A 13460-nucleotide genomic window follows, 5' to 3' on the forward strand; every position below is an offset into this window, starting at 1 on the left:
GTCAGCTGGATGAGAAATGTAGGGAGCACCCCATTTGCTTCATCAGCAGGAAGCTGAAGGAACCAGAAACAAGGTGGGCAACGATTGAAAGAGAATGTTTTGCTATTGTGTGGTCACTGAAGAAGTTTAGACCATACTTTTATGGATCTACTTTTGTGATTCAGACTGACCAACAACCCTTGAGATGGTTGATGCAAATGAAAGGGGAAAATTCTAAACTATTGAGATGGTCAATCAGCCTGCAAGGGTTTGATACCAGTTTGTGGACTTTAAGACACTCACACCTTAAACCAATGTTTTGCCAAGCTTTTGGATCCTTTGCTGTGCAGTGCAGGAACCTCCCGACGTCCTCCCTCTTGTCCCCATGACTGAGGCCCAGGAACAGCGAGATCTGCAGCAACTGCCAGGAACAATTGCCTCAGCTACAGCTTTTCTTTATTACAAAGGTACTGTGCAAACGCGGTTGAGAAATCCTCTCTGCCGCGGTGAAAGTTCGGGAAACTTTCCCAACTTTGGAGTTTTGTTTGCTCCTAATATGACATATAGCTCTTTTTCGTGCAAACTACTTCTAAGAACATTGGCAAAGACTTAACCGTTTACGACCAGAACTGTGCTATCCTATCCAAAACATTGATCCATTGACTTTGGACCAGGCCTATTGAATTGAATTGCTTCTTGTAGTGAACTGAAACTATTTTCCATGCCTGAGAAAGCATTTGTGTTTAATTCCTATAACCTGTGTCTTTTTACCCCTTTTTAAAGTTACTGAAGTGCAATTTTTCTCCCACTTCAGGGGTGCCTAACTTGTTCAAAAACTTATTGGTTTGGTACTGGAGTGTATCATAGTGTGATGTTGAGCTGCTTATTGTTAGCGGAATGTTTTTTAAATGACTGTGTAAATAAATTAATAGTGTTTTACCAAGAAACTTTGAGTAAGTGTATGTTTGAACCACTGTGATTGGAAGTCCTTTGTGTAACCCCTTGTACTGCTCACATCCCCCTTGAGATAAGCCTGGCAGCTCAGCCCTGCTACCACAAAACTGTGTAGTACAGACTTATACCAAAGGTGAGATTGTGCTTACACCTGTAGTCTTAATTGTGTGTAGTGTTCCCAAAGGGTACTGCATCTAATTCTGCCTAACAATCTATGCAGCTGCATAAACCCTGCAGCCCTGCCTTGGGTCTGGATGGAATGTTGTTCGAAGAAAGGACAAAGGTCAGGCCTCCCCTGCCCCAGGAGTGTATTCGGCAGGAGAGAGAACTAGGATTTCTAAACTAAACGGTTGAAATAACGGTCATGGGGGAGAAGGAGAGGGACAGAGGGCGGGGAAAGATCTTTCTCAAGGGGGCCTAGCCTCAACCAGCCCCCCAGGGCTTCAGAAGTGCTAACTAGCTGGACAGCTTTTCCCAGGAGCAGCCCTGGGAATGCGTGCCCCGTGCAACATGGACTCCCAAGGGACTTGTCACCATGACGGCCAACCCAGGCCCCAGTCTTGGTGGGCCCAACAAAAGAAAAGGCCTGGGAATTGTGTACAGTGTGACTCAGGTGAAGAACAGGACCACCTGACCTTGGCCGTATATCCATAAACAAATAACTAAATGCATATGAACAAATAAACATGTACATGTAAATACATGAAGAAATATACATTTTATATTTAAGCTCTTTAGTGCTATATTTTGAAGCATGGTACCTTACCATCTCTTGTTGTTGTCTTCATGTCTTAAGGGTGGGTCCTGCTCCTCCTGTTGCTTCCCACAGCCTGGCCTGTCCCTGAGGTACTTTCAATATCATGGCAGTGCCCTATGCCCAAATGGGAGTTAGATGAGTTCTTACAGTAAGGCAGTCAGCAGTCCCTGTGGGGGAGGCTGCCTAACTGCTGGAGCCGAGGAGGTTGGCTCTGCAGCCCTGGGGTGTATACGTTGGTCCATTGGTCCATTGGGGTGGCCTATAGGAAGTGAATGAGGAGCCCAGCACAATAACATGCTCCTGGGGAAGCCACAGCAAAGTGTGACAAGTGCAGTCGGCAGTCTCGGGGTGGGAGGCTGCCTAACTGTTAGAGCCCAGGAGGTTGGCTCTTCAGCCCTGAGGTGTTTCCCTTGGCCCATTGGAGTGACACACAGGAAGTGAAAGAGGAGCCCAGCACAAAAGAAAACTCCCAGCGAACCTAGAGCGAAGTGCGGGAAGTGCATTCGGCAGTCCCAGTGTGGGAGGCTGCCTAACTGCTGGAGCCCAGGAGATTGGCTATGCAGCTCTGTGGTGTATCCATTGGCCCATTGGAGTGACCCACAGGAAGTCATGGTGGAGCCCTGTACAAAAGCCCTGCTCCTTTCCACAAACCTAAGAGTGCCGTTAAACCCTCACTTTGCCACTCATCCCACCATTGATGATTCAAGGGACTAGAGGAAATGTTGAGAACCTCATAAATGGCAAGCTTGTTGGAAAAACTTGTTTGGTCCAATTAAATCAGTCATTGGAGAAGTACTTTGATTTCTTTGGCTGATTGGAGTAGGGTGGTAATATGGTAGGCCTCTATTCCAGTATATTTACAGTTCTTGGCTTTACTTTTACACAGCTTCATATTTGGGTACCTCTGGCCCAGCTGTTTTAGTTATAAATTAAGACTAAAATTCGCAGATTGCATTGGTTTGTTTAATGAAATCCAAATAATGGAGACATAGTTTCTCCAGGCATGAGGATATGTCAGCACCATAGGCATGTGGTCCAAGGCCGGTAATCCAGAATGAGGATGGACAATATTTGTGTTTGTATTTTATTTATATAACACTTAATGAGTACACGCGTTACTAAGAGTCTCAAAACAGTACAATCAGTAGATACAATTCAAGAAAACAAATCTTGGTGATGGAAGATGCTGTTTGTGTTGAGATTTTATAAAAGAAAAGGAAAACAGAGACCAAAAAGAGAGAGGAAGAACATTTCAGTGCTTAGGAGTCAGGAGAGGAAAATAGCAAAAGCGTGAAGTAGCATACGGCAGGCAAGGGACAACTAGGAGAAAGAGATAATTACAATCAAAGAGAATGTGAAGGAGAGTAAAAGGAGAATAATGAGCAGGATAGGGAGGAGCCAGTCCTTAAAGGTATTTAAATAGCAAACATAGAATGTTGAAGATGAGTCGAGCTTCGAAGGACAGTGAAGAAAATGTTAAGCAGTGCAAATAGAGTCCAAGGGGGGAAAGATTACAAGAATGTTGAATAGCTGGAAGCGAAAAGAATAGGATATAGAAGACATTTTAGGGGAGAAAGAAAAGAAAGAGTAGAAGATAACATCTAGATTTTGGGCAAATGCTGAGGTAGAGGGAAAAGAAGGAGGAAAGATTACAGAAGAAGGGGGAAGAAGACTGGAAGACACAGGGAAGAAGAAAGCCTTCGTTTTAGAAGGATTAAGGTGTAGAAACCGGAAGGACATTCTTGATTAGATAGAGAGAAGACAGGCAGACAGAGAAGATTGGAGAGAGTCTGGGAAGGAGGAGAGAGGAAAATCGGAGGGTTGTCAGCATAGAGATGATAGGAGAAACCAAACAAAGTAATAAAAGAACCAAGATGGGAAGTATTAGGGAGAGAAAAGATGAGGGCCAAGCCTGAGCCTTGGGGGACACCATGAGAGAGAGGGAAAACAGGTGAGGAATGAACAGCCCAGGAGAGAGAAAATGTGCAGCTGGAGAGATAGGAATGAAACCAATTCAGGACAGAATCATGAAAGCAAAGGCGTCAAAGTGACGAGAGGAGAATAGAGTCATCTAGAGTGTAGAAAGCATCCCACAAGATAATTTAGCATAATGAGAGGAGAGAAGTGACTCAGAGACAGTCCGAAGAACCATCTCAGTAGAGTGGCGAGGTCTAAAGCCGGTTTGAAAAGCAGGTAGAAGTGGGTACAGGTTAACAAAAGAAGATCATTGATGATAAACAATGCCCTTCAGTAGTCTAGAGAGAAAAGGGAGGAGAGAAATAAGAATAAAGGTGGGACTGGTTTTGGATGGATGTGAAATAATGTAATGTCGTCTACTGAGAATGTGGGCAGACGTGGCTGCTATAATGCATTAAGAGTAGTCTGGTCAACCTAAGAGAGGATGTGCAGCAGAAGACATGCTTAATGTCTCATGGGCCCCTTTCAATGTGGATTTAAGGATAATGGCAGCAGCAGAAAGATGTGACAGGCTGTAGGGGTCTGATTACAGCCTAAGAACAGGTTTGATTGAATGCCTGGCAAACTAGCACTTGCACACTAGGAGCCAATCAGAAGAGGGTTGCAGCAGAACAAAGAAAACACCTACCTTATTGTGAATCCCTCACTTCCAACCTGCAGCAATGAAAACCTCTCCTTCCTCCAGGCCACGACCTCTGATCTAAGAGCCCGGAGATGCATCTAGACCATGGATGTTTCCTTGTTGAGCTGAAGATCATGTGTCTTCTTGTTGTACATTATGGAGAAGATGTCAAGCAAACACTCACCAGTCTCCTTTCTTCTGCAGGAACAGAGACTTCTCCTGGCACACCAGCCACAACCTCTTCTGGCTGGCAGGTCGCCTGGGTAGTGGCCTTGGGAGTTATCCTCGGCGCTGCAGTTATTATTGCTGGAGTTATTGTTTACTACAAGAGGCTTTTGGAGAAAACGCATGTACAGAATGGTAACATCCCTCTCCCTGACTGATATAATTTATTATTTATTATTCAGGAGTGTCACAACAACCATTAGTGTTTTTATCTCTTTTCTGTTCCAGATCAAATAACCCTGGAAAACTCCGACATTATCCAAACATCTGAAACACACTATGAGAACACGAGACAAGGAAATATCGGGCAGCCTGCAGTAAGTAACACCATGCCCTAGTGGAACGAAGGATGAATATGCAGTGTAAATTCTAGGAAATCTATATATCACTTTTATTAGTTTCCCAATCTCAGTGGATGGCACAGGGCCCTCAAGGTTCCAGCTTTATTCATGAATCCCGTGTTTCAGGTATTGGCTTTCAGCCCTTCTCAATCCTGGGCAGGATCACCCACCTGGAATCAGGGAGATTGAACCCAACACCCTAATATTTGGCACTCAGCTGATAAGAAGAGAATGCCGTATGAGCTGAAGAGTCTCAGATGCCCCCTTGCCACTGTGAGGGTCCCCAGCGGCTCCTCATTGCATGAGGGAAGTGAGATACTCCTCTGTAGCAGGGTGTGGAGTAAAACCATGACCATGAGTGAGTCTGTGGCCCTTGAGTAGCTCTTGAATGCAGCACTTGTAGGGTGCTAGGGTGCATGGGGCTTTTACTGGGGGAAGGGGTCCTGCCCTCTGCCTCGCTTCTTTGCCAGTGCAACTGAGCACATGTGTCCATGAACACCAAGTCAACTGCTTTCTTAATACTATATGTCTGCCTGCCCTTCTGACCAGTAACAAGCGTATTTTGGTTTTGGTGAATGTTGGTGGTGCTCGCACCACTGTAATGCCGAAACCATTATTACAGTAAAGCAAGCGTGAAGAGGGACCCTGAACACGAGAATATCTGGTACCCATTGCAGCTGGCACCCTCATGGCATGTATGAAATCGCCTCACAGCTAACGTTTTTTTTCCCTCCTTTCTCTGCCATTCTACCCAATGACAACTTCGTTAACAATATTTCTTCCAATCACGAGCTTTGTGAGGAGCAAGCCAGGCGTCAGGCTTTGCAGTTCGCAGATGGACAGCGATTTGCCTTATTCCTAAATGTGATCTGAGGGACCCGGCTTCCTTCCAGTCACATCTCTGTACTCAAAGTTAAAGAGAACACTAGTGGTGGAAGCCTTTCTTGAAACTAGCAGTGTTAACATTTGGCTGTGTTTAAAAAACAAATCTAATTGCATAGAGTAAAATCTCTACCCCAAACCCATGTCTTTCTCTACCCCGTCACCACCCACTCACCATACTCCCTCTTTCTCTACCCAACCCACCTGTCCACCCTAGCCACCACTCTCTCTACCTCGTCCCCCAAGCCCCTACACCACTGCCCTCTACTCCACCCACCCTACCTCCTCTCTCTACTGTACCCATCCTACCTCCTCTTTCTACCACACCCATCCTTCCTCGCAGCCTTTCTCTACCCCAACTACCCTAACAACCTCTCTCTCAACCTCACCCACTTGACCCATTTCTTTACCCCACCCACCTTACACGCTGTCTCTACCCCAACCACCCACCTTATCCGCTCTCACTCCATAACACTCAACCAGTCATACTCCCTCTATCCCAACCACCGTAACCCTCTCTCTCTACACTAATCACCCACCCTAGCCCCACTCTCTCTATCCCACGCACCCACCCTACCCCTTCTCGCTCTAACCCACCCACTCTATTCCCTCTCTACCTACTCCAGCTATCCACCTGATACCCTCTCTCCGCCCCACCCTACCCCCTCTTGGTCTAGCCCAAACATCCACCCTACCCCTCTTGTGCTAGACCACCCACCCTAACCCCACCTCTCCACCCTAACCCTATCTGTCTACTCCACTCACCCACCCACTCCATCCTCTCTCTCTCTACTCCACCCACCCTACCCCCTCTCTCTCTACCCCACCCGCCCACCCTGCACTCTCTACCCCACCTACCCCCCTCTCTCTGTTGGCGAACAAATCATGCCCTTTCTGCACAGCCAATGGAGAACCAGGAAGTTGCCACAGGTGAGTTGTGGAAAGTCATTGGGGATTGAGGAGTGTGTTTGTGTGTGTGTCTGTGTGTATGTCTGTATGTACATGTATGGTGTTCATGTGTGTGTTGTGTGTACGTTTCATAGGTGGTGAATGGGGGCAAGGCAGGAGTCTGGGGGTGGTGGTGTGTCCCCCGTGGAACACAAGACAATGGTGTCGAGGGAGGAAGGCAGGGGAAAGATAGAGGGTTGCAGTGGTGTTCCCTACATTGGAAGATTGGTACATTGGTGCAGAGAAAATTATGTTTTCCTGCAGCAGTGAAACTGGGCTTCGGGAAACAGGCTTTCCCGAAATCGGCCTGCAGAGAACATCATAGATCCTGTAATATATTCCCCTATCTATATACCACTCACCCTCCCTACCCTCTCTCTCTCCATAACCCTCTCCCTATATCCCTCTCCCTATATCCCCCACCATTCACCTCTATCTTCATACCCCTGCCCACTCACCCTACCCCATCTCTCTATACCCTTCACTCAAACTACCCCAGCTGCCCTAGCCACTCTCTCTATACCTCTCAGCCACTCCACCCCATCTCTGTACCCCAACCACCTTACCCCCTCTCCCGCCACCCCACCCACTCAACCTCCTCTTCCTCTGCCCCATTCACCCAACCCCATCTCTCGACCCACCCAACCAACAATCCTCTCTCTACCCCACCCACCCAACCTCCACTCTATACCCCAGCCATCCGTCTCATTCTACCCCAACCACCCGTGCCCCTCACTTTCTATGATCCTTCTTTCTCTACCCCACTGACCCTTTCTCTCTCTAGTACCACACAATAACCCCTGATGTCTCTACTCCAGGCTCCCACCCCCTATCTCTAACCCTCCCACCACCATCTCTCTACCCACACACCTACCCCTTCCTATCTCTACCGCTTCTCTCACTGACCCTACCCACTCTCTCTTTACCCCAGCCTATTCTCCTCTCTGTAAAATCTGACCCATCCATCTCTTCTTCAAACACCCACTCTACCCCCTCTCTCTACCCCACCCACTCACCCTAACCCCCTCACTCTCTACCAAACCCACCCTACCTCTCTCTCTCCTAACCACAACTACCCGATTGCCCTCTCTCTACTCCACCCATCTACCCGCTCTGTCTCTACTCCACCCTCCTACCACACTCTCTCCACCCATTCTACCCCTCTCCCAATACCTCATCCACCCATTAACACACTCTCTTTATACCCCACCCAATACCCCTAGCCCCCTATGACTCCAATATGGCCAGTTTACTTAAAATAATGGCATGAACTTACTGATCAGACGTTGAAGGACTAGGAATTGGCAGCAGTTAAGGCATGGGGGAATGGGATTTAGGAACAGAGAGGTGTGTGTGTTTCGGAGTGTGTGAGCGCATATGTTTGAATGTATATTTGTGGTTTTTGTGTGTGTGTTGTGTGTATGTTTCATGTGAGCGGAACAGAGGTGGGTCGGGAGTCCAGGGGTGGCATGCGTGTCCCCCATGGAAAGACATGGCGTGGGGCAAGGAGAGTGGGGGTGAGAAAGGGGATTGCAGGAGTGTTCCCCACATTGGTAGAGGCCAGGGAAGGGGCGCTTGGATAAAAAGGGGATTTTGCGCATTGCTAAAACCAGGCTCGGGGAACAAGCCTTTGATGAAATCGTCCGGTTACGGAAACAACATAGATCCTATAATGCCCCACACACCCACCCTAAACCTCTCACTACCCCACTCACCCTTCGTACACCCTCTCTCCATAGCCCTGCCTATACTCTTCTCTCTATATCGCATCTGCCACTACCCTATCGCCATACCACCACCCCCTCTCTCTATACCCCACTCACCCACTCTACACACTCTATACCCCATTGACCCATGCACCCTACCATCTCACTTTACCGCAACTGCCCTCGCTCCTCTCTCTAAACTTCCCACCCAACCCACCCCCTCTGCCCCTCTGTTTCTTATGCCCCACCCCCTTTTTCTGCCCCATACACCGCCTCTTGCTCATCAATACTCACCATCACTCAGAACCCCCCACCCCCAATTCAAACCCCATACCTGGATCCATTGTTTCCTCCATTCCTCTGTTTTCAATATTTCAAGCAAGACTGAAGAAACACAGTGAAAAAAAAAACATCGAATGGCCACCACTAGTGGGTCATTGCCCCACACAGCAGGCACTTTATGCAGCCTCCCCTTCCAATCACCCACCATTGGCACCTCTTACGGGACATGCCTGTGACTATTGCTACACACAAAACCCTCTGAATACCTGCAAACACCACTGTGCCCAAAACGGAAAATCAAGTCTAAGCAACCAAGCACTGTGAATGTAACGGGCTACTATGAATACTATATGAGTCTAAGTTGAGCCTCTACAAAATCTCAGTGCTTCAGCAGTTGTTCGAATGCCAACTGACCTAAGTAATGGTCTTAAGTATCAGCATCTCAATACTTTCAATTTTCCACAAAGAAACAAGACGTGGGTGACAATTGTCATGCATAGCCCACACAGAAGGCAAGTACCCAACCCACCGGGGCCTCAAAATTTTGTAAAATAAGCTATTTTTAATGTCCCTATCCTGAACCGAGTGTACAAGGATCTCTCTTAGTGCGGATGTCTAAAATCAAGGTATGTTGAAAGCCAAAATCCATTTTACACAACAAATAATCTGGCCCCAGTTTAAGTTTATTTGCTACCTCTATCATTATCTCTCTTGTCCTCACGATTATTGCTTTGTTAATCCTAAAAGAAGCAGATGTATCCCCCAATCCGATTTTATTTAACACTAACACGTGCTCTTTCACATGAGCTACACACGGGATACATCCTCCCCCCTTCCAGACTAAAGAGGTGTCTCAATGCCTCTCGATACTTCCCTAATCCCTCAGTGCTCCACAATCCAAGCAAGTATAAAACTGGTTTTAGGGAGAGTAAATCTTCCATTCCAGATGTAATAACACTGCAAGGGACCTTTCTGGGAGAAAAAGCCATTTTTTCAAGAACATATTTTCAATTTTGTCAAGGGTCCGGGTACTACCATATCCCCAAATTTCTCCACCGAAAACTGACGCTGGCATGGCTTGCTTTAGATATAACTCAAGTGCAGGTGCGATAGCCCCTATCCCAAGTTTCACAAAGAAATAATTTGTTACCCCACTATACTTTCCCAAATTAGTGCAACCTTTATCTATCTGTGAGGACCAACCACCATTCTCATGGAAACCAATTCCCAGATGATCATAGAACGTTGTTTGTTCCAATTTATAGTTATCCAAACAGATATTCAAAGTGAAACGTTTGGAAAACTGTGGCTTAAAGACCATGGTCTTTGTCTTTCTGGCATTCAATTGAAGCTCAAGACTATTGCATTTGTTTAAAAAGGCATCCACAGTTTTCTTTAGGCCTTGTGGGGATGTAAACAGAATCACCTCATCATCTATGTAGAATAAAGCAGGATACATGTCCTGGCCCATCTTTGCAGAAAACAAGGGGGGTCCTGGGAGTCCCTCTGCCAGACATTAGTCGAGGTTATGAGACCCTTACCCAGAGTCGTTCACAGAGGAAAAATATCCAAAACATATCAGTCTTTGTCCTGGCCTGGGGCAGTCCAGTTCTGAAAGACCAGGCAATTCTCCTCTGAACAACATTACCAACAGCAACTCCAGACATGTGTTTCAGTCGGGTTGACCTCATCAGTAGGGTGGAGATGTGCCTCTCTAAGAATAGTGAGCAAGGGGTACATGTCTGCATTCCCCTAGTTACTTAGGATGAGACCCAAAGTTACTTAAATTATGCATAACACAAGGGGGGTCCTGGGAGCCCCTCAGCCAGACATTAGTCAAGGTTATGAGAGCCTTACCCAGAGTCTTTATGTCACTATCTTTCACAGAGGAGAAATATCCAAAACATATAAGTCTTTGTCCTGTCCTGGAGCAGTCCAGCACCGAAATGCTAGGCAATTCTCATCTGAACAAGAGTACCAACAGCAACCCCAGACATGTGTTTCAGTCTGGTTGAACCTCATCAGTAGGGTGGAGCTGTGCCTCTCTAAGAATAGTGAGCAAGGGATCCACGTCTGTATTTCCCTAGTAATTTAGGGAAAGACCCAAGGTTATTTAAAATATGCACGAAAACAAGGGGGGCCCTGTGAGTCCCTCTGCCAGACATTAGTCCTGGTTACGAGAGCCTTACTCAGAGACTTTAGGTCACTATCTTACACAGAGGAGAAATAGCCAAAGCATATCAGTCTTTGTCCTTCCCTGGGGCAGTCCAGCACTGAAATGCTAGTCAATTCTCCTCTGAACGAGAGTACCAACAGCAACAGCAGACACGTGTTTCGGTCTGGTTGAACCACATCACTAGGATGGAGCTGTGCTTCTCTAAGAATAGTGAGCAAGGTGTCCACTTCTGGATTCCCAGAGTAACTTACTGTTAGACCCAAAGTTACTTAAATTATGCAGAAAATAAGGGGATCCTGGGAGTCCCTCTGCCAGCCATGAGTCCCGGTTATGAGAGCCTTACCCAGAGTCTTTAACTCACTATCTTTTCCAGAGGAGAAATATCCAAAACATATAATTCATTGTCCTGCCCTAGGGCAGTACAGCACAGAAATGCTAGGCAATTCTCCTCTGAACAAGAGTACCAACAGAAAGTCCAGACACGTGTTTCGGTCTGATTGGACCTCATCAGTAGGGTGGAGCTGTGCCTCTCTAAGAATATTGAGCAAGGGGTCCATGTCTGGATTTCCCTAGTAACTTAGGGAGAGACCCAAAGTTACTTAAAATATGTACGAAAGCAAGGGGGGTCCTGGGAGTCCCTCTGCCGGACATTAATCCCAGTTACGTGAGCCTTACCCTGAGTTTTTAGCTCACTATCCTTCATAGACAAGAAATATCCAAAACATATCAGTCTTTGTCCTGCCCTGGGACTGTCCAGCACTGAAATGCTAGGCAATTCTCCTCTGAACAAGAGTACCAACAGCAAACCCAGACACGTTTTTCTGTCTGGTTTGACCTCATCATTAGGGTTGAGCTGTGAATCTCTAAGAATCATGAGCAAGGTGTCCATTCTGGATTCCCCTAGTAACTTAGGGTTAGACCGAAAGTTACTAAAATTATGCGTAAAACAAGGGGTTCCTGGGAGTCCCTCTGCCAGACATTGGTCTCGGTTATGAGAGCCTTGCCCAGAGTCTTTAACTCACTATATTTCACAGAGGAGAAATATCCAAAACATATCTGTCTTTTTCCTGCCCTAGGTCAGTCCAGCTCAGAAATGCTAGTCAATTCTCCTCTGAACAAGAGTACCAACAGAAACCCCAGACACGTGTTTCGGTCTGATTGGACCTCATCAGTAGGGTGAAGCTGTGCCTCTCTAAGAATAGTGAGCAAGGGGTCCATGTCTGGATTCCCTCAGTAACTTAGGGTGAGACCCAAATTTACTTAAATTATGCAGAAAACAAGGGGGGATCCTGGGAGTCCCTCTGCCAGTCATTAGTTCCAGTTATGAGAGCCGTTACCAGCTTCTTTAACTCACTATCTTTCACAGAGGAGAAATATCCTAAACATATCAGTCTTTGTCTGCCGTGGGGCAGTCCAGCACCGAAATGCTATGCAATTCTCATCTGAACAAGAGTACCAACAGCAACCCCAGACACGTGTTTTGGTCTGTGTCCTTGGCTCACTATCTTTCACAGAAGAGAAATATCCAAAACATATCAGTGTTTGTCTGCCGTGGGGCAGTCCAGAACTGAAATGCTATGCAATTCTCGTCTGAACAAGAGTGCCAACAGCAACCCCAGACACGTGTTTCGGTCTGGTTGGTACTCATGAGTAGGGTGGAGCTTTGCCTCTCTAAGAATAGTGATCAAGGGGTCAACGTCTGGATTCCCCTAGTAACTTAGGGTGGGACCCAAAGTCACCTATATTATGCAGAAAATAAGGGGGGTCCTGGGAGTACCTCTGCCAGACATTAGCCCCGGTTACAAGAGCCTTACCCAGAGTCTTTAGCTCACTATCTTTCACAGAGGAGATATATCCAAAACATATCACTCTTTGCCCTACCTTGAGGCTGTCCAGCAGCGAAATGCTATGCAATTCTCCTCTGAACGAGAGTACCAACAGCAAACCCAGACACGTGTTTCGGTCTGGTTGGACCTCATCAGTAGGGTGGAGCTGTGACTCTCTAAGAATAGTGAGCAAGGGGTCCACATCTGGATTCCCCAAGTAACTTAGGGTTAGACCAAAAGTTACTTAAATTATGCGGAAAACAGGGGGGATACTGGGAGTCCCTTTGTAAGACATTAGTCCTGGTTATGAGAGCCTTACCCATAGTCTTTAACTCACTATCTTTCACAGATGAGAAATATCCAAAACATATCTGTCTTTTTCCTGCCCTAGGTCAGTCCAGCTCAGAAATGCTAGGCAATTCTCCTCTTAGCAAGAGTACCAACAGAAACCCCAGACAAGTGTTTCGGTCTGATTGGGCCTCATCAGTAGGTTGGAGCTGTGCCTCTCTAAGAATATTGAGCAAGGGGTCCACGTCTGGATTGCCCTAGTAACTTAGGGAGAGACCCAAAGTTACTTAAAATATGTACAAAAGCAGGGGGGGTCCTGGGAGTCCCTCTGCCGGACATTAATCCCGGTTACGTGAGCCATACCCTGAGTCTTTAGCTCACTATCCTTCACAGACAAGAAATACCCAAAATACATCAGTCTTTGTCCTGCCCTGGGGCAGTCCAGCCTGAAATGCTAGGCAATTCTCCTCTGAACAAGAGTACCAACAGCAAACCCA

General features: G+C 46.8%; 1 protein-coding gene across 2 annotated transcripts in view; it reads left to right on the forward strand.

Moving 5' to 3' along the window:
• Positions 1 to 13460, forward strand: part of LOC138531317 (carcinoembryonic antigen-related cell adhesion molecule 4-like) — a 388448-nt gene that overhangs the window by 320523 nt on the left and 54465 nt on the right. For both annotated transcript variants that reach the window (XM_069640982.1, XM_069640983.1), the window contains exons 4-5: positions 4494 to 4649; positions 4743 to 4831. In XM_069640982.1, coding sequence (XP_069497083.1) covers positions 4494 to 4649; positions 4743 to 4831 — 245 coding nt within the window. The remainder of the gene's footprint in view (positions 1 to 4493; positions 4650 to 4742; positions 4832 to 13460) is intronic.

This window comes from Ambystoma mexicanum, chromosome 1q, assembly GCF_040938575.1.
Source record: "Ambystoma mexicanum isolate Mex_15411 chromosome 1q, UKY_AmexF1_1, whole genome shotgun sequence".
Taxonomy (NCBI): domain Eukaryota; kingdom Metazoa; phylum Chordata; class Amphibia; order Caudata; family Ambystomatidae; genus Ambystoma; species Ambystoma mexicanum.